This window comes from Myotis daubentonii, chromosome 8 (genome assembly GCF_963259705.1).
Source record: "Myotis daubentonii chromosome 8, mMyoDau2.1, whole genome shotgun sequence".
NCBI classification, from domain to species: Eukaryota; Metazoa; Chordata; class Mammalia; order Chiroptera; family Vespertilionidae; genus Myotis; species Myotis daubentonii.
In genome coordinates, this window is record NC_081847.1 from 12334538 (window position 1) to 12361122 (window position 26585).

At 41.2% G+C, this 26585-nt stretch overlaps 1 protein-coding gene across 7 annotated transcripts in view; it reads right to left on the reverse strand.

The window, feature by feature from the left end:
• PTPN1 (protein tyrosine phosphatase non-receptor type 1) overlaps positions 1 to 25542 on the reverse strand; it is a 76459-nt gene extending 50917 nt beyond the window's left edge. For 3 of the 7 annotated variants that reach the window (XR_009454005.1, XM_059705318.1, XM_059705322.1), the window contains exon 1: positions 25299 to 25541. Coding sequence is in view for 5 of the 7 variants with exons in the window: in XM_059705318.1 (XP_059561301.1) it covers positions 25299 to 25361 (63 nt within the window). In the remaining 2 variants the exon portion in view is untranslated. Of the gene's footprint in view, positions 1 to 7326; positions 7543 to 25298 lie in introns of those variants that run through there. The other 4 variants (XM_059705320.1, XM_059705319.1, XM_059705323.1 and 1 more) reach the window with 4 other exon arrangements.
• Between the last annotated feature and the right edge of the window lie 1043 nt (positions 25543 to 26585).

A 26585-nucleotide genomic window follows, 5' to 3' on the forward strand; every position in this document is an offset into this window, starting at 1 on the left:
GAACCTCCAAAACAATAAAGGCTGGAATAAGTTAAAAATAAACTCAACTAACCCTGGCTAGTTGGTTGGACATTGTCCTGTGCACTGAAGCGTTGCTAATTCAATTCCTGATCAGGGCACATGCCTGAGTTGCAAGATTGATCCTTGGTCTCCCTGGTCAGGGGCTTGCAGGAGGCAGCTGATTCATGTTTTGCTCTCAAATCAATGTTTCTCTCTCTCCCTCTCTCTAAAAATCAATATAAATATTTAAATAAACAAAAATCTACTAAAAAATAACTTCAGCATTTTAACAGTTAGGTTTGTTAAACAGGTTCCCCTATTTAAGTAGCTTCCTTCTATTCTTATGTTACTGAGTTTTAGTTACTAAGAGCCGCTGTATAATCCAGCCAGAACTCAACAGTTACTGTTCATTAGGGAGAGACCAACCTCCACTGAGAGAACGAACCTATTTTGGACAGAAAGAACTCCCTTTTCTCAATACCCAAAATCTAGCCTGACAATCACACGTTAACTAGTTTTTCTTCTCAGGTCCTTTCAATTTTCTTGGATAGAGTCCCTTGGTAGTTATATCCTGCTTTTAATTTTTTTCCAGCTGACTATCTGGTCGATGTGCATTTAACGACCCCATGCAACTTGACCAGCATCAATCATCTTGGCTTCTCTCCTGCTCTCTTCATGCTGTCTGAACTCAGTTACTCTGAAACAACTTACTTTTTACTTTTCATTTACCAAGTGTGTCTTTCCTTTTTATACCCCAAAATTGATGATTGGGAGTATTTTCAGATTATAAATACTATAAATATTCTTATTTAGAAAATTCAAGCAATACTGAGAATCTGACCACATATGAAAATCATATGACCACTGAAAATCAACTGACCACGGGTTTCAACCAGGGTGTTGAATATCTTTTTGGTTATTTGTCACACAGAGGGGGAGGGAGTCAGTGGAAAATCAGATAATCTATTACCATCTGAGAATATTCACTCAAGATTAAAAGCAAAGATCTCAAAGCCTCCTTTGCTACTGGTACTTTCCCTGTATGTTTATTCTTTTATTCTGGTCTGCTTGAATTACAGGCAACTTGACAAATATCACTATCAGGCATTTTTCAGACACAGTTGACACTTCAGTCCATTTTGAATGGGACTAAATGGTTCTCTCTCGATTAGAAAACATTCAGTGTATCTCTCATCAGCAACTCAGAAACTATAAACTGGCTAAACTGTGTATAACCATCAGCAGGCTAGTAAAATACATTCAGACTCACATTTCTGTTTTCCATCTATTTATTTCTTTTACAAGTAGCTGCTTTCTTAAACTGACTTAGAGAAAACACACAAGAGCAGGAGAGGGATATATGATTAGGGGAGGCATGCTTTTTGAGGGTAAAAATTAAAACTAAATCACATAAAAAATAACATTACCAATACTACAGTCTATGGAAAACAAATATGCACACATAAATGAGTAACAATAAAACGGGAAATCTGCATAACATGGACAAATTGTATCAATGTCAATATCCTGGTTGTGATATTGTACTACATACAGTTTTGCATGGGGGAGGGGCAAACTGTACAAGGGATCTCTCTGTATTATTTCTCACAACTGCACATGAATCTACAATTACCTCAGTGAAAATTTCGGTTAAAAATATGACTGGCAGAACATAGACAAAATGTTTATAGTACTTACATTGTGTAGTGATAAGATAAAGAAAAATTTTGTTTTCCACAGTAAACATATCACTTCATAATAAAATACAGTATATGATTAAAAAATAAGAATTCTTAACAAGGGGAAAAGATATAATCAAGCCTTGGAACATTTAAAACATATTTTATAAAATCTTAAAGAATATGAATAAAGTGACTACAGGGCCGTTTAACAAATCATGGGATTCTAATGTAAGATAAATTCTTAATTTTTAAATACTGAATAAACCAAGATGAAATACTATTTTCTACCAATCAATAACTAACTTCTGGCAATCGTAACGTGAAAAGGTGATGTACTCTGGAGACCAATGCCCTGGCCATACGTGCCTCCTCAGTGTTCTTGAAAATTGCTAAGCCACTTTTAACCACAAGTCTCACCCACCCCAAGCTTAGGCCTTGCTTAAGCATCTAGGGACCACTTCAAACCAGCTCAAAGGTCCTTCTTCAACACTTTCATTGCACCTTTTATTCTTCTTTTATAGCACTTCCTCCCAATGAAAATGAATCATTTGTGTGACTGTTTCATGTTGTCTTCCTCCTGTCTATAAAAGGGACCACAGGTATGTGCTCTTGATCATCCCTGAATCTGTCAGTGCCTAGCATACTGCTAAGGCAAGTGCAGTCACCTAATCATGTTTTAATGAATTAAGTGCCAACATAATTTATAGTTGACCATCATAATGGATTACAGAGAAAATTAGGACTCTACTGGTCAAGAATAATTGTTAGGTAGACTATTCTCAAGTGCCGAGTCCTTCTGTGGTTTAATTCCACAAACATTTCTGAATGGTTTACAGAGGTACCCCATCTTACACAGTAATTCTGTAGTTAATGAGGCAAAATTGCATATAATTAATATTAACCTTGGAAAGAATACCTTAAATGCCAGGACAAAAGCCTTAGTTATTTTAAAGCCCAGATCTTAATCTCTTTTGTTTCTCTTCTAAATTTAGCCTCCCTTTCTCTATAGAAGATATCAAGGTGTGGCTTGAGAGGACAATGTAGTATTTGAAGGGATTTCTCTCTTTTTTTCTCTTTGGGGAGAAGAGCAGTACATATAGTTTAGCGAAGGAAGGTTAAATCTGTGCATGATCTGATTCCACAAGGAGATGCAAAGCACGATGGTACCTTAGGTGCTGAGAATACAAAGATGTGAAAGACAAGACTGCAAATTCCTAGAGGGTTCACATTCTAGCTGAGAAGAAAGTAATAAATAATCATTAGAATAAAAATGTTAATTTATATAAACTGCTATTAAGTGTTTTAAAAAGAATAGCATGTCAGCAGATGAATATGTTCTTTCTAGTGGCTTTCTGTAACCAAATCCTAATTTTATAGCCCTAGGACAGATGGATTCTTCAGGTGAGTTAGGGAAAAGTTAATGTGTTCACAGAATCAATAAAGAAAGCACATTAATATTTCCATAGTTCAAAAACAAAGAAATTTAATAGAAATATTGGCCCAGTGTGAAGAGGCATGTATTTCACTGAGGCAGGGAACTGTGAGCTGAAAGGATGGTGAATGGTGGTGGCTCAGCGGGATACAGCATCAATATGGACCTAGACTGGAGTATGTGATGAAGGTGTGGGAGTTTAGGGCAGGCTGGCTGGGGCAGCTGGGCCTGGAGAGTTGAGGGAACAACTTTATCTAGACCTGCTTTTAAGCACTTGTGTTAGGTGAGGCCAAGGCATCTGGAGACTACTAGTATACTCTTAGCAATGCAGAGCCATTGAAATTCTCAAGTAGGACAGTGACTTCACTTCTTCACCAGCTAGAGACAGGATGGAAATGAAGACGCTGAAGGTGACTATAAAAGGCCAGAGATGAGAGGGGCCTGAAGGACACAAGGGCCCTGGCCGGTTTGGTTCAGTGGGTAGAATGTCAGCCTGCGGACTGAATGGTCCCAGGTTCAATTCCGGTCAGGGGCACATGCCCAGGTTGCGTGCTCGATCCCCAATAGGGGGTGTGAAGGAGGCAGCCAATCAATGATTCTCTCTCATTATTGATGTTTCTATTTCTCTCTCCCTCTCCCTCTCTGAAATCAATAAAAATACATATTTTTTAAAAAGAACAAAGGGAAGAGGGTAAGAAAAGAAGGAGGTTCAGATTTGTGTTTTAAGTATAAAGTTGCAGAACTCGGCAATCAATCATATGTAAGAGTAAATTAAAGAGTTGAAGGTTACTTTAGGTTATGAGTTAGTGCAACTAAGAATAGACATATGTAGCTTTGTAAACATAAGTGTCCACTGATTTTGTAATTATTCAATCTATTTCTAAATACAAAAATAAATGCTTAGTGTTTTAAAAAATCAAGCTCACAGGACAAGATGAAGCAGTGCTCTACATAACAAAACACATCCTCTAAATAAAAGCATGAGAAAGTCTGTAAAAACTTATTTTTATTTAAAAAGAATGCATTAGTAAATATATAAAATGTTATGAGTAACCCATTTCTGACATATTTTTTTTTAAATGTAGTGTATTTGCAGAGGTTAAAAATGACTTAAGTGTTTTCCTGGCAAAAATATTTTTCAGAAGAGCTGCCAGTAAATTAGAGAGACAATCTAAAGTGTCATTTGAATAAAATTTGCTAAAAGCAGAAAGTACAACAATAAAAATAAAGTAAAAAAAGAAATATTAAGAGTATGAAAACTGTTCAGAATTGCCATTTACAAACTCTCTTTTGAAATCTTGTTTAAATCATACAAATAAAAATTCTAACAAAAATTAAAAAAATAAAATAAAAACAGAAAGTTGTTTCATATGACAGCTTCTATGGCAAGGCAACACCCTGACCTTCTGTGTCCATAACTATTACGGGAAAATATGCCAGAAACTTCCATCATACTATGCCAGAATGCACTTGTGGAACAATCTATAGTTCTGGGACACAGCCAAGTTTTACCTCCAGCCCCACCTGACCCATCTTCTTGGTTACAATGACGCCAGAGTGAACCTTTCAGAAGTGGTACATCAAACCTTCCTTTCTGGGTGGGCGTGGGTGGGCGTGGGTGAGTGTACACGGGTGCTCCTTTCTGGTGCGAAGTGAAAGAGCAGCTGTCAAATCAGGGACAAAAACTCTATAGGAACAAGCACAGAGCCTCCAGCTCTGCAGCTCTCCACAAGCTGGTTTAAAAGCACAAGCTACTAAAGGGAATACTCCAGACCTGCTATATTCATCAGCTAAAAGCCCAATGCCCCAGCATCTCAGCAGTGTTCGGTTGAGGGCCTGGGGGTTCAAGGAGAGGGATGGGATATTTATAGGAGAGAAGAGTCCCAGAGACAAAGAATTTTTTCACAGAGCTGCCACAGCCAAGCCCTGCGGGCTGTTCAGAGCCCTCCTAGGTCCCGTGTGTTATGGCTACCTTACGTTGCCAAGCTTTTTTACCATGCGAAGCATGAACTGAGCCATAAGAAACCACAGAGATGACCAACCCACAGGTTTATCCAGTCTCCTGCCAGAAGAAATACTGCAGTGGACAGTTTTAGAGGGTTTAAGTAGGAAGGAAGCACACCGTATGGTTTCATGTACTGTCATGAAAAGGTCTCATCTGAAAACTAACCTTAAATAAGAAATATCACCAAGGAAGGCAATGTTAATCATAAAAGCTGTTATTTTCTGCAATGTGATACACAATAAAGGAGAATACGACTGAAATATATGCAGTTTATAAAGATTAGTCACCTGGAATTTTGTATTTCCTCACTGCAAAATTAACATGTGGTAACTAACTCTGCCACAACACTTAATTTAGAAAACCTCTAAAAGATTATATATTTAATTCAAAAACAGGAGACTGATAGGATCTTCGGTTGTAGACAAGAAGCAAAAACCCTGGCAAAAAGAAGGGAAAAAAAAAGGTAACCAAGGAAAAAAACAAAAGACGGTAATAAAGAGAGAGCCAGGCCCAGGAAGTGTCCCTGGGAGCTGTCAATGCTCTCCAGCCCCAGAAACTCCAGCCTAATCGTATTCCTCACGGCTCTGATCTACCCCCAGCATCCTGGAATCTATCCTCCCTCCACAATCCATGGGAGTCAATAACCACCCCTTCCCCTCCTCTCCCCCATGGAACCCAAAATTCATAAAATCACCACTATATCTAATGTTAATAATATATGTAGTAATCATTATCATATATAGTAATTCTATGGGAAAATTTCCTATTATCTTAATAGGAATACTTCAGGTATACTGCATATTAAATATGTCCATAGGCGAGCTTGGAATTTAACTACAATTCATAACACTGATTCTATAGAAAAATATGTTCAGCATCTCAGATAAACCAACTTTCAAACTTCTGAAGGAGACACATTTATGTACTAGGGACTGTCTGAACTCTCATGCTTGGTTACCATTTTGACTCCATGCCAGTCAGAAAAGTCCATCTCAACATTGTTCCTGTGAACTGACCCAAATAAGATTTAAGGAGACACTCTTAAATAATAATCTTAGAGCATCACAAGCCAGGCACTCTATGACACATAAGACTAACATGGCTTTTACCCAAAACCTATGGATTTAAAAGAACTATATGGGGATATTAAAAAAACAAAACTCACAAACACAAAAATTTTGCCACAAACTGACCATGTCAATTTTACAGGATATTGTAGTTACTTTTTCAGCTGTTATTAACATCCCTCCCAACTTGCTTAAGCATATGATTCTATCATCCATCCTCTTCATTGGCATTGGAAGAGGACAGATGTACCATTAAATACAGAAATAGGAATGAACTACAGATAGATTAGACAGCAGAAGCAGTTTACTGCTTGCTTGCAGTCTGTCAAATGTCATGAGGCACACAGGGAGGGAAGCCACAGAGTTTGTTTGCCATGTCTATAGCCAACACCACATACCCCGTGTCCTTATTGGGAAGTAGCCCCAAGATCCAGCATGTGGGTAATTGCTAGTGGTGGTTGTGGTAACCATGGGGGGAGGGTATTAAGGAGGGAAAGTAAGGAAGGGGGAAAACAAGACTAGAGTATGATTGTGAGTGGGAGCTCAGTAACAGACTGCAACACATATGTCTGAACCCAACACACTGGAATACAAATGCTTATGGCTTCTCACACTTTCTTCAACATCTTTTCTAAGACTCTGGCCGACAACCCTATCTTTCAAGCTTTATTTCTACTTCATTCTCAACTGCTCCTAGCTCTGGCCTTCAATCTTGTTAAAAGGCATTTTTATGTTTAAATGATCTCAGTAAGTAACACTGAGGATTCAGAACCATTGCTCTGACATAAAATGTCTATTCCGCTTAAACTCAGTTACCCTGATGAAAGGCGATCCCAGGACGTCAGGAAAGCAGCACATCTGGAGGAAAGTACACTGGACCAGGAGGAAAAGGATTCCCTTCCAGTAGCAGGTCTGCCCGGGGACCACTTCATCATGCTGGGTCTCAGTTCTTTTGAAAAACAATCTTTGCCCCAAGTCATTTACCACAATGATTTGTCTTTAAAATAAGTAACAGAAAAGTGCTCTGCAAATTGTGACTTAAGTGCTTTTATTCTAAATTCAGATACATTCACATAAAAACTCCAGTTTAAAAGACAAACCTAAAAAGAAAAATCAAATAGAATAAGAAGCCAAACCAACCCTAAATATCCCTTCTTCACCAGACTAGACATGTCATTCCACTCCAACATGTAAGGCCAAGCTTGCCAAGGCAAGAACAAGGTTTTTACATTTATTTTTCCTTCTCCTCCTCTTCTCCGTTCAAAAAGCACTTATTTCGTAAGATCCAGAAGATGAGGGAAAAGTTGAAATCCACAAATAATTGAATAATCTTCAATTATTATCCTGTATCAAGGATAATATGTTAAGGAAAAAAGTTAAAAACAAACGTTTTGTTTCAGATGCAAATGATTCACCTGGCCAGATTTTTTTTTTCTCCTGTGAGCTTTTTGGCAACCTTTTTCAAAATCTCAGGAAATTACAAACAAATGAAACTCTAAAGGCAAATTAGGAAAAAAGACTACCTTTAGAGCCCAAACATGCTCCCCCATTCTTGTCTGGTTCTTCACTTTTAGAGAGGACCACCAAACCAACCACAAAATCATATGCTAACAAGAGCTTTTGCTTCCTGCAAGTTGACAACTCTCTGGCTTTAAATAAATGCCTCTATTTCCTGTTAGCATTGGTCAGTCCTAACTACCAAACCTATGAAGTTTGAACAAAAAAGACTCTCATACCACTGACTCTCTCATACTTGGCCAGTATACTGGAACACAAGAGCTAGGAAACCACAGGGAAATTGCCCCTCCAGAGTGGCATGGTTTGTGCATGGCACAGAGACAGGACCAGCTGGGGAAGACAAGGATGGATTATAGATGAGACTTAGTTCCATCACATATATCTGGGGTTAGGCTCCTGAAATAAAGTCTGACTACATACAGGCACCCTGAGGGATACACCAAGAATCACACACAGTTCTTGCTCAGAAGGGGCTTCTAATCTCACTGGGAAGGTATACCACATAGAAAAAAATAATACAAAGGACAAATGAGAAAACTAAGTGTGTGCTAAATTGATGGTGTATCACATGGTTCACACAATATATAAACCTGATCATCAGTTTCCAATTCATGAACCTTCTAAATAGTATAGCTCCTCTCTTCATATAAGAAATATTAGGTCCTTTCTATATGCTAGGCACTTACTAGTATACTGCTTACTCAGAGATACAAATGACTGAAATGAAAGCAGTCTTGCCCCTTCTAAAACTTGATGGTTACTTGGCAACAGATAAGTAAACAGGTTATTAGAGAACAATGGATTTAATTACAGTATAATCACACAAAGTGCTATGAAAGGGGGAAGTACAGGAGCCACTGGAGGACCAAGAAGATTCTAGGCAGCTACCCTGAACCTGGGAAAAAGGGAAATCAGAGAAATTATTCTCAAAAAGGTTGCCTAAGATGTGACTAGGAGAAGAATGAGAATTAGCAAGGTAAACTGTTCCAGGCAGAGGAAAGGCATATGCAAAGGCTCTGTAAGAGACGGAGAGCACTGCCATTTCAGGAACTAAAAGGGCCTCTTTAAAAAAAAAAAAAAATGTTTTTATTGATTTTAGAGAGAGGAAGGGAAGAAGAGATAGAAACACCGATGAGAAAGAAACACCTATCGGCTGCCTCCTGCACGCCCCCTGCTGGGGATCGAGCCCACAACCCAGGCCTGTGCCCTGGGTGGTAATGGAATGGTGACCTCCTGGTTCATGGATCAATGCTCAGTCACTGAGCCACACCAGCCAGGCTAAAAGTGCCTTTGCAAGCTGTACCAGAGTGCAGGAATGTGTATGTGCACGCTCTGAATTCAAGGGCCACTACTACTTTGTGGGTGAATAAATAAGACAGCTGAGGAAGAACAGTCAGAGGAAAAGAGCAGCGTGGGGAGACCCTTGAGGAGCTCCCCCAGTAAAGTGAGATTCAGGACTAGCTAGCAAAAGAGAATATATAAAAGGAAGAAAAGGAAAAAAAAGAGAGTTATGGAACTGGGATTAAATAACATTTAAGAAGCAGAGGTCAACCATGTTAAGTAGTGCTATGATAAGGATGCAAAATATCCAGTGGATAAGCAACAAGGAAGCTAACAGTGATCAGTCAAGAAATTATTTTAGCGACTTGATAGGGTGGAGCCTAACTAACTTCCTTAGGTGAGGAATGACAGGAAGGTGACCAATGAACACAGTGACCTATTTACTTCAAACATTTCAACTAGAGAAGGAGAGCATACAGCAGTGGCTTCAGGGAATACTTAAATGGTCCAAGTAAACTGGCAACAGACAGGGAGGGCTAAGGATACATACCTGAAAGAGTCTCTAAACTGTGACTTGATGCGTTGAGCGGGTGAGCTAGGAAGGTGTTAAGAGCACAGATATAAGGTTTGCCTTAGACAGGAACAATGGCTCCTTTTTCTTTGTGAGAGAAATGAGGCAGAAAGGATGGAAGGTAAGCTTTTGATATGATGGTCAGAACTGAGGGAGAAAGATCTGAGGTTAGAGACTGGATTTCTAGTGGCTCAATCTACAAAGTAGTAGATTTTCTCCAGCAGCACTTAGAGGCCTGGCCCCAGGGAGAGAAAGGCAGGTGGCTGGCCTGGTCCAGAGCTAGAGTTGGTCAAGTATGCCGACGGCTAGAAGATGTGCAAAAGGACTAGGAGTGTTGGAGAAGCAGATTTCAAGTGACTGACTGGTCTTAGCTGCATAAGGTGAGAGGAGCAGCTGGAAATCTGGATGCAGAAGAAAAACTCAGAGTAGAAGTAACTGAGTGAGGGCATGTGGAAGCACAGCAGGCCGTGATTGAAGAGCGGAAGGGCTGAGCCCAATGATCTGTCAAAGGTAGAAAAGATCCCAAGCTGGGTCATGCCTATGGGAAGGAGATGGCAGAAGAAAATAAATTTGAAGTTCCCAGGGGGTAAGGTGAGGGTATAGGGTCGGCTGCCCTAATGAACATGACATGGCCCAGGGGTGACAGCAGCCTGGAAACAGGGGCCCACTTAATATAGACAAGGTATTAAAAATTCCCAAATATGGCAATTTACTGACTAGAAAATCTTGCTGAATCCTCTCTATGATGTATACACACACTCACATCCTTTCCCCCTCCAACCCCAAGTGTTTTACTTCTTCAGCAAATTTGAAGACAAAAGTGTAATCGATGAACTAGGTCCTATCCAGAGTATGGACTTCTTTTCTATAAAGGATGTCTTTTTATAATTCTTTCTTACTTACTGTGTCTTAAAAACAATTGCTTTCCCCTGCAATATTTTGGCCATTTAATGGCTATGTTTTAGTGAATCTGTCTACTTCTGCTATGTGTGTTCTATTGCATCTACTTAGTGACATGTAAATGACTCCAAAATAAAACTAGCAAGAAAAAACCCACACTTAATCATCACCCCACCATTAAAAGAAAAATAGTCAAAGCTTCTTTTATTCTATTTTGTCATCCATTGTAAGGAAAACCCTCCCCTTTTCAAGTCTTTAATGACTAGAAATAATTGACAATTATTTTTTTAATTGTCAAGCTCATGACCACTTCCACACATAACCTTTATAGCCAGACTTAGCAGAAGGAAAAAAGAGATGTTTCACAACTTTAATTGTTTGCAGATAACTAATCCTGTCTGCTTCTACATGACAAGCAAAGAGTTTAGTAAATATATGAATGGAAAACAAGCAATAATTAGTAAATCATTAGAATTCTCAAGTTGATAATTTTGTATTTAAATCAATCATAAAGTCTCAGAATTTGTAATCACATCCAAAATATTAAAATGCCTGAAACTTAAAGACTATCACTTAGGCATTAAAAGTAGGCTGTCAGTAAACTTATTTTACAAGGTACTTAACTTGAAAGAATCACTCAAACAAAGCCATCTGTGTATGAAGAACTGCTAATAAATAGACCACATAATGGGATAAACCAGACAATATCATTAAAAATATCTTTTAAAATTCACAATGAATAAATGAGATCTTTATTCTCATAGTGTCAGCTGCAAATCAGGGGGCTAGCTACATATTTTCAATTTATTCTTAGTGAGTCAGTCTTATACTTAAAGATCCTTTTTAAAGAGACTTTGCTGCCCTGGCCAGTGTTGCTCAATGGTAGGAGGGTCAGACTATGCATTGAAGAGTCGCATGAAACAGTCGAGGTTCGATTCCCGGGCAAGGGCATGTACCTGGGTTTAGGATTTGCTCCCTGTCTCAAGTTGGAGTGTATGCGGGAGGCAACCAATCAAGGTGTCTCTCTCACATCAATGCTCGCTCTCTCTCTCTCTCTCTCTCTCTCTCACACACACACACTCTCTTTTCCCCTCCCTCCTCTTACCCTCCCTCTCCGCTTCTTCCCTCCCTTCCACTCTCTCTGAAAAGCAAATGAAAAAATATCCTCAGGTGAGGATTAACAACCACCACAAAATAAGGTACTTTGCATATTAAATATATTGTACATCTGCTTTTTGAACAGACTAAGTGTCTGCAAATATACTTAGGTAAGAAAAATAAAACTCCTTACACAGAAGTTATCAGTTCATTGTAATGAATACTGCACAACCTACCTACTAAGTACAACACACCTTTGTTGGTGCTTTAGGGCTATACAACTTACCAGAATACAAACATCATCCTGGAGAAGACACCTACACAGATTACTTCACTACTTGTGGTATGAGGTCAATGCCACAATGTAACCTTCACTGGGTCACCCTATTAGAACAGTTCAGAGGTCATTATCACAATCAAGGTGAGAAGTAATGGCAGAGGAAATAGAAAAGAACAGAGAGAGGGGAAACAATATACATATATATGGCAGTGGGAAAAGTAGGGTTACAGCTGTTCATCTAGAAAATAATACAATAACTAATAAATAATAATACAAGAATAAACTCTGTGTTTTGTGTACTCACTACTGTAGCACTACTTTTGCCCACCCATCCTATATAATAAAACCCTAATATGCAAATCAACCGAACAGTGAAACGACCGGTTGCTATGATGCACACTGACCACCAGGGGGCAGATGCTCAACACAGGAGCTGCCCCTGGTGGTCAGTGTGCTCCCACAGGGGTAGCGCTGCTCAGCCAGAAGTCGGGCTCACGGCTGGTGAGTGTAGCAGTGGTGGCAGGAGCCTCTCCCGCCTCTGCTGCAGGCAGGTGGTAAGGAGCGACTGGTCCCAGACTGCAAGAGGATGCAGGCCGGGCTGAGGGACCCCCCTCCACACCCCTCCCCCGCATGAAATTTTGTGCACCGGGCCTCTAGAGTGTGTGTGTGTGTGTGTGTGTGTGTGTGTGTGTGTGTGTGTGTGTGTAGAGAGGGAGGGAGGAAGGTAGGGAGAAAGAGAGGGAGGGGGAGGGAGAGAGAGGGAGAGAGAGAGAGAGAGAGAGAGAGAGAGAGAGAGAGAGAAAGCATATGAATTGGGGGGGCAGGGGGTAAAGGAATGGGAGGAGGAGGATTAAGACCTAAGAGGAAGAAAATTAAATATGCTTCTATGCTTTCAAGCTTAAGTAACAAAACATTTTATATGAACAGAGGACAAAAAACAAGCCCCAGATTAGGGATGTGGAGAACATATGGAGCTTCCACCTACTTGCCCTTGAAATCTTCACTTAGATGCTACTATATAGACTATCCTTACGTAATCAGTCCTCTGTCTGTTTTTCCTGCTCCCAATCCCAATAAGCTACTTCTTCCTGAGTGTCCCCACAAGACCTGGAACCTAAGGCTATGAGTGATCTTAACATTCTGAACTGGGATTGTCTCTACTCGGCCCGTTTGCTGACTGGACTATCGATATATATGTATATAAGCCCAACGACAAGAAAAACGGAATGACCAGAATAATCAGTGGCTATGACGCACACTGCGGCAGCCAACTGGCCACATCCAGGCCTGATCACCCCTTCCCTGATTGGCCCCCAACACCCTGATCGTGGCTGGGGTCAGCCGGCCAACTGCCTGTGGCCCCTCCCCCCCGCTGGCTCGCCTGATGGGCCCCCATCAGGGCGGGCCGACCAAACCCCACCCATGCACAAACTGGTGCACCAGGCCTCTAGTTAAGTATTAGGATTCTTAAGGACAAGGACCAAATCTTGTTCATCACTTCTCCTCACTATCTGGCACAGAGCCTGGCACCTAGTAGCTGCTTATGTATCTGCTGAGTAACTGAATGGACTCTGCCTGCAAGGAGCTTATAATCTAGGATAGAAAAGGAAACGAAGGATAGATGAAAAGCTTCATTTCATGGAGTAGTTGGTCTTCAGTTAGATTTTAATTTCACATATACAAAAAAATATAAAGTGGCTATACCATCATGTCACCTGGTTCAGGAATGCTAGAACACCAAGCTGGTTTTGTCCTTTTGAGATTCAGCTTTTGGGAGGAAGGTGCAAACTTGGAACAAACACCTTGATTGTTTTATAATGATCAATAATCTTCCTTAACTATTTATTGCTTGTTCTAATTTGTCATATACAACATACCCTTATGAAATAATATATGTTCAAGAAGGATCAAAGAAAAAGCATGTCCTACAACATAATATACATTTCTATTGCTAAACAGCAATAAAGACTTTTAACAACACATGTTCTTTGTAACCTATATCTTTATTTTACTTTTATCATAGCTATCATTTATTTCACCCGACTGAAGAGGTAAGGTAGAAAAATTATCTAATCATGAGCTGAGACAGATGATAAACAGTATCATTCCTAATCACAACAGCAAGTCATTAAAAACACTACTAATTAGATTTCTCAGTGCAAGCATATGTCATTCCTTTTTACCAATTTCCATAGGGACCACTCAATTTAATTTCCAAGCTGGTCATCAAAAATAGTTCAGCCTGGCCGGTTTGGCTCAGTGGCTGGAGTGTTGGCCCATGGACCTAATGGTCATGAGTTCGATTCCCAGTTAAGAGAACGTATCTCAGCTGCAGGCTCAATCCCCAGCCCCAGTCAGGGCATGTGGGGGAGGCAAACAATCAATGTGTCTCTCTCACATCAATGTTTCTCTCTCTCTCTCTCTCTCTATCTCTCTCTCTCAAAAAAAAAAAATCAATGGAAAAAATATCCTCAGGTGAGGGTTAAAAAAAAATTGTTCATGGAAATAACTGAACATGGTATAAAAATACAGTCACACTCAGCTGCCAATGGTGGAAAAAAATGGTCGAAGCTTCCAACTTCCTCAAAATAGCAGAAGGGGTCTAAGGATGAAAAAAGAAAGGGGAAGGGTAGGAAGGAAAGAAGCATCTAGGCCAGGGATGGCGAACCTTTTGAGCTTGGTGTGTCAGCATTTTGAAAAACCCTAACTTAACTCTGGTGCCATGTCACATATAGAAATTTTTTGATATTTGCAACCATAATAAAACAAAGACTTATATTTTTGATATTTATTTTATATATTTAAATGCCATTTAACAAAGAAAAATCAACCACAAAAATGAGTTTGCGTGTCACCGACTTCTGCACATGGGCCACGAAGTTTCAATCACACTGTACGTGCGCGCCCGCACGTGGTATTTTGTGGAAGAGCCACACTCAAGGGGCCAAAGAGCCTCATGTGGTTTGCGAGCCGCAGTTTGCCCACCACTGGGCTAGGGCTTAAAATATCTTAAATCTAACATTAATATCAAACTCCAAGAAGAAACTCAGTATAGGATGCAAACTGAAGTGTGTCCAAAGGCTGGGTAGCACACATAAGTGAGGACAGTGTGTCTCACATGGACTGTGAACTAAACACACGAGTGTGTCCAGCAGGAGCAATGTCCCCAATTCAGCAGACGACTGCCAAGGGGGGCCCAGACAATGTGGCTTTCAGGTTTTTCAAGAGGAGCCAGAAGGCCAGGTTTTTGTGCTATTTCTCCTGATTTATAAACAATGATAAAAACTTCAATTCCTATTTTTGCTAAAACACTATGTGAACCAAGCAAAATATGACTGTGGGTGGCCAATTTGTGGTATCTAGGTAAGAGGTCAGAAACCTGGGCAAAGGTCAAAATCTACAAACTATCCCTTTGTATTAAAAATCAGGGAGTCTTCGCACAATTCCTCTTCTCTCTGTGCAGTTGTGTATCAGAGTAAGCATGTAAAGCTGGCTTCAGGACACGGAAGACCTCAGGCAGAGAAGAACATCCAAGCTCTGACACCTAATTGTCCTCCTAAAACATTTCCTGCTATTAAAGACCAATTTATGGTGTATAATAAATGGTACTGCATGCAAAGCACTTTGCACAGTGCCTAGGGCACATAACAGAATTCAATAAATGTTAGCTATTATTGAGTTTTATTACGAATGAGGGCAGGACATAGATCAGACTGTGCATTTCTCTTTTTCATGAGTGTTTTTTTTTTTAACCAATTACAAAACCCAATAATCCCCTTTAGACATGAGAAAAATTTCAAAGGGAACAGCATTCATCAGTGTGGCATTTGGTAATTTTATAAAATAATCTGATTTATGCCTTCACCGAGTGTTTTATTATTTTTTAAGAACATAATAATGGATATTTTAAAGTTTTAATTTGAGTTAATATGAAATTTTAAAGTTCTGCCCCACTTTTAAATAATGAGGATCACAGAACATCCAAATCCAGTTTGTCCGACATGAAGGCCCAATTTTTTCCAAAAAGATTGCCCCCTTTCCTGACTCCTTGTGTGACCATGTAGATGCAGAATGTTAGATCTAAATCACGTTATCAGGCTGTCTGGTCCAATCACCACATTTTACAGATCCTGCATGGAACACCTTCCAGGTCCCACAACAGTCAAAGGCAGACTCAGAAGCCCCAGTCTTCTTTTTCCATTACCTCACAAGTCCCTGGAGGCATGTATGTTTGAGGTGGTTGGTTAAGGGTAGCAGGGCAGCTGTGGACTACATGTAGTTTTGAAACAAAACTGTTCTGTGTGAAACCAATAATCAGTACTGCAAACAGACACAAACCTCAGCCTTTAGGAGCAAAAGGCTCTACCACCTAAGGGGACAGGGTAAGGAAGGTTTCCTACACAATCAAAGCCTTGCTTCGATACATCTCATGTTGGTTGGAATCTTTTTTAAATCCTCTAATATCAACTATGCCCTTCTAGCCACTAGCTTGGAACAAGAGTTCCAAACTTCTATGAAAGAATCTACTTTATTTGCTGGGAAAGTAGAGATACTAAGCAAAGGAGTCAATGATTGTCAAACTGTCCAACTTCCAAAGAACCGAGAAGTATTTTTTGAAATGTAGCCCAAGTAGAGAATATAGATTGTGTCCTACATTCAAAATTTGTCTTTCTAGAAAGCATGTTTTAATATCAAAGGATATAAAGCAAGCTGAGAATAGGAGACTAAAATTAGCTCAAACCACAAATAACCTAACATACTTATCACTTCCTTATGATCAACCTAAAAAATCAAACACTAAAGACATTTACAAAACTAAAGGTGTGGTGCCAATTTAATCCTTTAACTTCAACTGTATCCTTTCTTCCTTCTAAAATGGACCTGGCATGTAAACATTACCCAAAAAATGACATTTTATTAATTTGAAGGTAAGTGCAAGGGAAACCATTAATGCGAAGTTTTGCCCTGTGAATAAAACAGCATGTACCGTGCAGTTATTCAGTGGTTAGAATGGTAACCACCTCCTCAAACTGAAGATAGGAAATTTCAGATGATGGACCACACCCATCTCCAGCTGTGCTTTACACTGAGCACTAGGGACATACCAGACTCCTACTTCAAACCAAAGCTTGCCTTCTTCTCCTACAGTCATTTATTTTCTATTTTCAAAAGCAACATCTTCCAACGAACCAAGACTGTTGGGAAACACAAAAGCTTGTTGTCATCAAGTAGTGGAACAAGTTGCAAAAGGAAGTTTAGTTGACAAATATGCATTCATGAAAAAAAAAAGGTAATGAGTTTATTCAACGTCAACTACTTTTACAGTGATTCTCTCTGCATGACAACTATGTTTTCATAAGTTGGGTGAGGGGGGGTGGGGGGGAGGGGATTCAAGCTCCCAAAAGATGGAAACAATTGCTGAAGTAGAGTACAGAAGCTACCAGCTGCCACTGTCGTTTCTTCAATATTGTTACTCAAACTCTCAAAAGCATTTTTATTAGCAGGCAGAAAAATAAGGGGAAATAGCGGACCTGGATAGTTATTTGTGGCAAGAACAGATGAAATAAAACACTGCTAATGACACTAATATTCCTAGGGTATATCAAGAAAACTGTAGTAGGACATGAGGACTATTTAAATATACTTAGAAATGGTACCACGATAATTACATAAAGGACCCATTCCTTGGGAACCCACATCCCAGGATGTGGATTCCTGAGGAATAGTCAAGCGATGTGGACCAGCTGATCCTTATGTGTGGCTAAATCACCTAGTGTACTGGGGTTGCTCCAGAAATGTGGTGGCTTAATGCAACTTTCTGATCTTGCACCATTCTGTTTCAGCCCACCTCCAAAGACAATCCTAAAGACCCTGTCAACAGAGAGGTGGTGTCCAGGTGGTGGAGAATAATAATGCTCTTACCTCTAAGATGCTCTTAAAATACAGCCCAAATCAGGGTAAAAACAATGAAGCAAAACAATCTCAACAAAAAAACAGGGAACAAAGTATCCTCCCCCACAAAAAGACCATTGGATATCTTCTCAGAGGCCCCTTCTTTCTGTGCAAAAGGGAGCCCTACAAATATTTGTGAAGGCATCCTTTGCCTTCATCCTTGCAGAAGCAAACTAAACCCTATTTGAATAGTGAGGCAGCACGAAATCTGAAAGGGATAAATCTAACAGTGATCAACGTTTAACCATCAAGGAATGTAAAGCTAATTTACCATATATGCTAAATGTAGCTTGCCTGTCTGTTCTCTTGAATTAAGTTATATTCAGAATTGATTTCATTTGCAGACATTCTTTAGTAAGCCCAGATTCTTAAGAGAACTCCAACTCTCTGGAATAATTACTTGATGTCCACTTCCCTGTAAGAAATTCACAATAGTATACAATCCTCGAGTTCATCAGTACTCATCAGAATAAAAACTAGCTAAGCTGTTTGCTGGAACTCAGCATGGCAATTTTTAAATGATATTTTTCAAAAGGAAGAGAAGCACCAATAAGATCCATGAAGAAAGAATAAAAGGGGAGGGATGTTTCATAACAGAGATAAGGAAAAGTTTTCCTTCTCTAATCACTAACTAATAAATTTTTAAATACACTTTGGGAAACCTAGCTTGGCTATACTCATCTTATCTTTGCAAGTGGTGTCGCTCACCCACAAAAGCCACAAACACAGAGGCGGCTGTGTTCATCTGTAAAGAAAACCTGCCTCACTCAGTCTTTGGAAAGAAACTTCTGCAGTAAAAAAGAAGCCCAGCCAGGACACAGAACACATGGGCCCAAAGGTTTCCATCAACAGTGGTTAAGCCTCAGTAAGGATTTAGAATTTCCTGGCACAGTACTAGATTAATAGTAGCAGGGAATACACATATTCTCCAAAGAAAATGCAGGCCTCAAGCATCACTTTGCTAATAAGCCATGTTTACTTTTTGTGTCCATACTAAAGAGCTTCTGGAAGCACCGATTCTAAGCACCATGATGTACTGTAAAACTTCATTGCCTTGGTAGAAACAAGCATTCAGAACTGCTAACTGAAGCATGTCACTTAAAAAAAAAGGCTAAAAATCATATATCAGTAGTTATTACTTTGTCTGCAGTGTGACTTGTACCACATCCCAAAGATCAACTGATTTGGGGGCAGGGGAGGGGGCACTAAACTCTTCTTTGGCTATTTACATTTGGAGGGACCACGTGAAATGGTCTTGTTTCTAGTTTTCAGACATTCAAAATTAACAAAATGTCAGAGACTCATGATTATGTCAAGCTGCCTTGAAAAGGGAGAGGGCAGGAGCTGGAAGCCCACTTCTACACAAAGTAAAGCATTATTTCTAAAATGCTGGAGACTTAGGTACTTTCTTCTCAAACATGGCAGATATGTAAACTATCACACTATTCAAATGAAGTTAGACCAGATGTTGGTTTATTTAAAAAATTACAACATAAAGGGCAGCTACTCTTCAAGTACCTAGCTTGGGTTGAATCTTTCGTAAATTCTCAAGAATCAGTTCCTCTATCTTTTACAGGAAAAACCACCCAATTGCTACTTAAGAGGAAAAATAACTCATGTGTCAGGGCTACTCATTTTCCCACATTACTAAATCAAATGAACCCTACTTATTAAGAATGTTTAATTTAATACCTCTTGGGGGGAAAATAGTAAATTCTTTTGAGTCCTTAGCTAGACTCACAAAACTCCTATAAATTTTTGAGCCTAACTGTACCCACTGATACCCACCCACTTTACAAAACTGAGTACCCACTACAATGTTTTACAAGGATCACTTCAGGAACACTAAATTTTCTTTGTGAGCACATTAAAGACTTTTATTACTTGAAGTGAACTTGGTGATCAGCTAGTCCAGGGTAACTTTTACAAAGGAAGGGACTGAAGCCCAAAGAAAGGAAAGGACCCACTCAGCACTGTTAGTTTTAGAGCTAAGACTAGAGAAAAAGCAAAAGATTAAATTACTCTCTTGGCCTGAAGGTAGTTTGATCAAAGGCCAAAAATATTAACCTTTACCGTTTATACTTTGGGAAAAAAAGCAGACTTTGTAGGGTTGTCACTTTACGGAGAACCATATTTTACATCCCACAATCAAAAACCATTTACAAACCGACTACATGCAAAGCCCTTCTAGAAGGCATGTGAAAACAAGTCCAGAGTGATGAGGATAGAGTAATTCAACAATTCTTAGAGAGACAGATGTATCACCTGCAAACTTTCTATTAAGTTTCTATTAAGACCAAATATAAATTTGTTGTTAATTTAAAGTTCCTGTGAGACAAACTGGTGGTATCAACTTCTACTGGGTATGAATTCAAGCCTTTCTTCCAAGTCACCAAGCGGGCAATACTAAATTGCCTCATCAGGCCATGGCTCACAATGTGATGATCTTGACCTCTACTATCACCCTTCTCCCTAGAATGGGAGTTGAGAACCAGGTATTGTTTGTCTTTATATTGTCGGGGCCTGGCAAAGGGCTGACAAGCAATTGAATTCAGCATTTGTTAGGCACGTACTTTGTCCAGGTGCAGAGGACACCAAGATGAGTGAGAAAGAGGGACTAGCTGGCCTCAGGAAGCTTGGACTCTGGAGGAGATAGATCTAGATCTAAAGAAACAGCTCCCATGAGAGCAAGGCTTCAGAAGAGGTAAGTATGAAGTTGTATGGAAACACACAGGTGAGACAACAAAGATCTAGTATGAGGAGGCACACATCTGAGTGGGAAAGGCAGGCAACACAAAGTGTTGAGCCAAGATATAGAGGAAAGCCCTGACCGGTTTGGCTCAGTGGATAGAGCATCGGCCTGCAGACTCAAAGATATAGAGGAGGAAAGAGAAGGATGATTTTGAAGAACGCTATATGTTCTAGTGTGGTTAGAATAGAGGTACATGGGAGGGGATGGCTGGAACCTGGCTGCCATTCTAAGGAGTTTGGACCTTACAGGTATTATGAAAGCACTAGAAGTAATTAAACAGAGTGACCTAACTCAGGTCTGTTTTTAACACAATTACCAGTGATAATGTGAAGAATATACATGGTGGGGTAGGAGGAGATATGGAGAGACTTTAAGGGACCATAATAATATGTAACTGGTCTCACTTGTTTCTAGTGTGCAACTACAAATGACTATAGTATTATAGGCAAAACTAGAGGCCCGATGCACAAAATTCATGCAGACAACCCTGGCTTCCTCCAGAAGGTTGTCTGGAAGGGCGTCCGGATAGTTGTTCCGTTGTTTGGCTGTTCGGTCGATTTGCATATTACACTTTTTTATTATAGATTTAAGAACCTAGACCACTGGGGTGGTAGAAAGAATGCTATGGTGACCAATCAACAATATATGGTAGGGGGAATCAAGAACTAGTCCAAATCCCTAGCACTCACTGGAGACTGAAAACACACCAAGTGCCTGATACCAAACTACACTGTCTTGGAAACAATGACCCAGCTAGACTTCCCATTTTCCAACACGGGCAGTAGCAAGAAACATGCCCAGCCTATCTGTCAGTATTAGTTGGTTACCATGAACATATGAACACAAACACTGCAGGGAGGAATGTCAGTGTGCGCAAAATACATATGGGTTCAGGTAGGCTTAAGAAAAAGTACCTGCAATTAAAAGCACATCATAGGACAAAGTTTCTGCATCCTAAGAGATAAGAAAACAGACAATACCAAAAAAAAAAAAAAAAAAAAGGAAAAGAAAAGGCACAGTCATTATTCCAACAGTTTATACTCTGAAAAAACCCCTACAGGAAATTTCATATTCATTTCTATCATGAAATTCAGTATACTAGTACATTCAACACATTATTCAATACCAGGTATTTTTAGAGGTTTTCGGGAGCTATTCATGCTAAAATGCAAACTGCAGGTAATTGGCAACTGAAGATCATTTGCATTACCATTATCCCCCAGCTGACCTGCTTATGTACTCCCAAAAGTACCAAAGTATTCCTATAAATATGCCAGTGATGTCAAACAAATAATAGCAGAAAGTTCCCTCCACTATTTCTCCTTGTGCTCCCAGTTAATTTAATATGAGCCCCAACAATTACAAAGGTCTTTACACCATTTCCAAAGTGGAGATCAGACACCTAAATTTAGTTCACTAAAACCAGGGCTAACCAAGCACATTTAGAGCTAATGGGTCACTCAAGATGACTAGAACTTCCCAATCTCTCCATGTCATTTCCGTTTGTCTTTTTTTTTTTAAGTGAAGTGAGTCATAGTGTATAGATCTGTCTCCTCTTCACAAAACAAAGTCTTTCTCTGAAGAGACTGGTATTTAAATAAACATTATTAGGAAATTTTAATATTCATCTTCTTGGATTATAAAACCATAAACTGTATACAGCAGTGAAGAATTTTAGTGAACTATTGTTATAACATGGTTTTAACCTAGATATGCATTAGATCATATTTCATAATGAAAGCAGCTATAAAAACAAGTCATTTGGAAGAGTGGCCCATTTTACAAAGCCGGCCTCTAACATGGAATAAATCTTGTCTTAAAGTCACAAGCTACGGTGGCAATCTCCTTTATATGAAACAATCAAATCATTCACATTTAAAGGTAATGAACAGTGTCAGAGAATCAAAAAATTTAAAGATGAGAGAAAGAGCAAAACACCTGACCCCAACCTTAAACTACTGATGGAGGGCAGCTTATCAGCTATTTTCATTACTTCAAGTTCTGTTTTCTCTTCATTCTAGCTCCAAAAACCAATCCCTTTTCCCCATCTGTGTTCTGTCTCCTCTTAGACAGCCAGGCCAACTCAAACTCTAAGCTCACTAGTATTACTTCCACTTTTCAAATCAGACACGCATTCATTTAAATGATAGGGAACAATTTTTAAACCCATCTACATGTGCTATCAAAGCTGACTTTTTTATAAACCTAAATGCTCATCAGTACCTATGCTATTTATTAGCTCTAACAATTAAAAACAGTTATGCTCACGTTATCAGATTAAGCTTACATAGAATCTTTGCCTGACACCTTTGTTTTCTAAGCTACCACATTCCTCAGCATTCAAGTCTACTTTACCCTTTGTTCATTGCCCAATTGTTGCCAAGTTTCTGCATCTGTTTGTTCTAGTTAGAAAAGAAGTTAGTGTCATAAGAAATAACTGCACTGCCTTGTTTACAAAATTTTAAGCAGGAATTATATTTTTCTAATCACAATAGACTAAGCAAGCTTTAAATGACTTTGTATAAGGCTGTCCTCATCGTGACATGCTATAAATTGTTAATTTTTTTTTAGCTTCCATTTTCTTCCAACTTGAAATACATTTCTTTGAATTCCTGAGAAAGAATGGTTTCGGTAAATTGACACACACTTTGGGAAATGTGCCACTTTCAACTCAAGGTCATCTAAACTCTATGTTTTTAAAAATGACACAATGCCCAATAAAGAGCCACTTTTCAACTCAAAAAGGAGAAGAGTTTCTGACTTCAGTGTTAGAAAACAAAAATACCTGTACAGTGGAGGTGAGAAAGCCCATAATGGACAACTCTCTAATGTCAAAAGAAACCACCTCCAGGGACGTGGCAATCCATTAAGGGAATCTCGACATACTGCAAATCTTGACTGAGTCTTGGAGTTCAAATATGGTAGAGAAACTTAAGAACAAGGAGGGAAATTAAAGACGAACACGCTCCAAGCTCTGGCCTAAAACAGTAAGAAACCAAATTCTTTTAGAATATGAGTTTTTAGAATATGAATTTGTTGTTGCCAACTCAGTTCCGGTATAATAGATTTTCCCCAATGCTTCGTGGAGGCCACCTCCACTTGTGACGGGCATATCATAATGTCCAACACTTCAGAGGAACCATTTTTTCATTAAGAACCACTTTAGATTCCACTGCATTAAATCTGACATAGACAGCACGTCTACACATTCTCAAAGCCGCTAGTGAAATTCACTCAATTACTTCAGAGAGACTAGGCAATGGATACAAACAGTATATATTTATCAATAACTAATATACTTTATAGTCTAAGTAAAAGTAACCCTGTCAGATAAGCTTGATGCAAATCGACATGAAACCAAGCATGCCAAAAAAAAAAAAAAAAAAAAGGCTTTGTTAGTCAAGCATACCAAAGAATTGCTTAAAGCTTTCTTTCCTTTTTAAGTGGAGCTCAAAATAGACTTTAATACTACCGGCTGATGGATCTCACAATTTGCCTTTTGGACCTATAAGCTGGAAACGGAATACACTGCCTTCTCCCTTTACACAAGTAACAACATCTCTCTATTCTGTGCACCGTTTATTTAAAACATGGAGTGTGGTTTTGGTGAGTCCTCACAACCCCCGCAATGACATTTAATCAGGAGCACATATTTTCTCGAGAGGGCTTAGCTGCTGGTGAAGGCAGGCCGCTTGGTGTTGTTAATCTGATGCTTTAGTGATATGTCAGAAACCCTGCCTTCCTAACGTGTAGGCGCCACCATAGCATCCACAAGTAGACGAAGACTCGGCAGACCCCATCACCTCAGCCTCCCCCAAAGGATTAAGATGCTCATCGGGGGAAGATGCGATTTCGGTAAACATGCTAACTTCCCATGGTCCCTGCCTGAAAGGGTGGCAGCCTTTTGGCCCCAGTGCAGCGGGCACCGCAGGCCTCCTGGCTGGAAGGATCTTGGGCCCGATACCTGCCTGGCTTGCTGCCGCTCCTCTTCCAGCTCACGGAGCAGATGCCTGCTAGACCTGCCCTGACCCCCTTCTCCGGGGCAGCCCACCTTCCCTTCCGCGCTGTGTTCTTCCCAGCACCTGTCACCACCCGAAATTATCTGCTCATGTGTGCGACTGTCCCCCTGGACTCTGAGCTCCACGAGGGATGAGGTCCGGTCGGTCTCATTCAGTACGCGCCACCTCCGGCGCCTGAGCGGTGCCCGGCACGGAACGGGCATCGCCAAGTCACATCCATGAAATGAATGGACAGGAAGGGGGAAGGGGACTGTCACCCTCGGGACTCCCAAGCACTCGGAGACGAGGGGAAAGGAAACGTGGAGGAGGGAGGGGGAGTAGCCCTTGCTCCCAGGGAGACAAAGGAAGAGTCTGAGGTGGTCCCGTCTAGAAAAGGAAGTGGCGGGGGCGTTCCGCCAGCCCCCGGGGACAAAGAGTGGATGGGAAGGGGGGCGGGGTCGGGGTGCGAGGGGTGCGCGCGGAGAGCCCGGACCCGCCGCCCCCGGGCGGGAGAGGTCACCGGGCTGGAGGATGCGAGGTAAGTGGGGGACCCAAGGGGCCGGCGCGATCCGGGAGGGACGAAGGCCCACCCGAGGGACAAAGAGAGAGGGGGCCGGCCTCTGCCGCCGTCGGACTGAATCCTCACGCAGCAGGGCCGGCGCACCGGTCGAGACCCACAGGAAGCACGGGACTCGGGGTTCGGAGGGGAAGGTTCACGCGGCCTAAGCGAAGGGCCTGCCGCGCTCCGGCTTGCTCCCGCACCTGGTAAATGGCCGCCCAGCTCCCGGCCTTGTCGATCTGCTCGAACTCCTTTTCCATCTCCATGGCGGGCCAGGGCGGCCGCTGCGCCCCTCCTCGGCCTTCCGCGCCGTCTGCCGCTCTAGGCCGCGTCGCGCACCCCGCCGGGAGCCCCGCTGCAAGCCTCGGCGGCCACCGCTACCGCCGCCCTAGCCGCTGCTTCTTCATGTCAACCCGGCAGCCGGAAGTACGCACCGCGCTGCTGTGGACTCCGCCCCCAGAGTGAAGGCCAATCAGCGGCCGAACAGGTCAGCCGGCACTTCCGCGGGGTGGAGTCAGGGGGAGGCGCTGGGGGAAGCGGCCTTAGCCCCGCGAGACCTCTCGCAGGCTCGCTCCCTCCTCCCCTCCGGAACTCCGAGCCTGGGCGGGGCGCCCGCCCGTTGCCTAGGCGACCCCGGGAGCTCGACGCGAGGCGCTTGGGTTTGCCAGGCCTCCTGGGATCCTGAGATCAAACCTCTAGGAGGCCCGTTGAGTCACGGGGTGGCCTTGAAATAGTCATGCATCTTTCCTGCAACGCCAGGGCCCTGGCCTCAGTGCTCCAAGCTGGAATATGGGCCTAGGAAGCATGCTCCATGTCCTGCCTCCTGCCTCTGGCCAGATGTCTGCACGTTTTTTTCATGAAACTTAGAGCTTTATTATTTACCAGGCTGCTGAGGAAGACACCCCCCCCCCCCCCATTCTCTGTACTGTCCTTGTACTGAAATGCAAGCTTTCCGTTGGAGGTCTCCGATTTCGGGCGCTGCAGGAATGGATTGAGGTCCTGGCATGATTTTCAGTTTCCCAAAGTATCAAGGAATTCTTGCCCAGACTGGACTCAGAGGAGCATTAATTCCAGGGTGCATTAGACTTAGAGTGTTGGATAATACAGATTTCTGGGTCCAACTCCAAGGAATTCAGATACCAAGCATTTGTAATTTTTACCAGCAGCCCCAGCTAATCGTCCATCTATGGTCCTGGAAGCACATATGAAAAGGGCTGGTCAGATTGCCTTCCTGCAGGTTCTACTTGAAGCCATCCAGCTCTGGCCTGGCACATTACATGGAATCGTGAACTGCATGGGGTCAGAGAACCTAGAGGACCGAATCATCTCTGTCCCCTGTTTGCATCTCAAGCCTGGCCAGAGCAGCTGCTGGTTGAAATAATTCCTTGAGTACTTGCGGCAGACACTTGCCTGGGATTCCAAGTACACATTCTTAATCTCCACAACAATCCTACAGAATAGGCACTATTATTATTACCACTTTATGGATG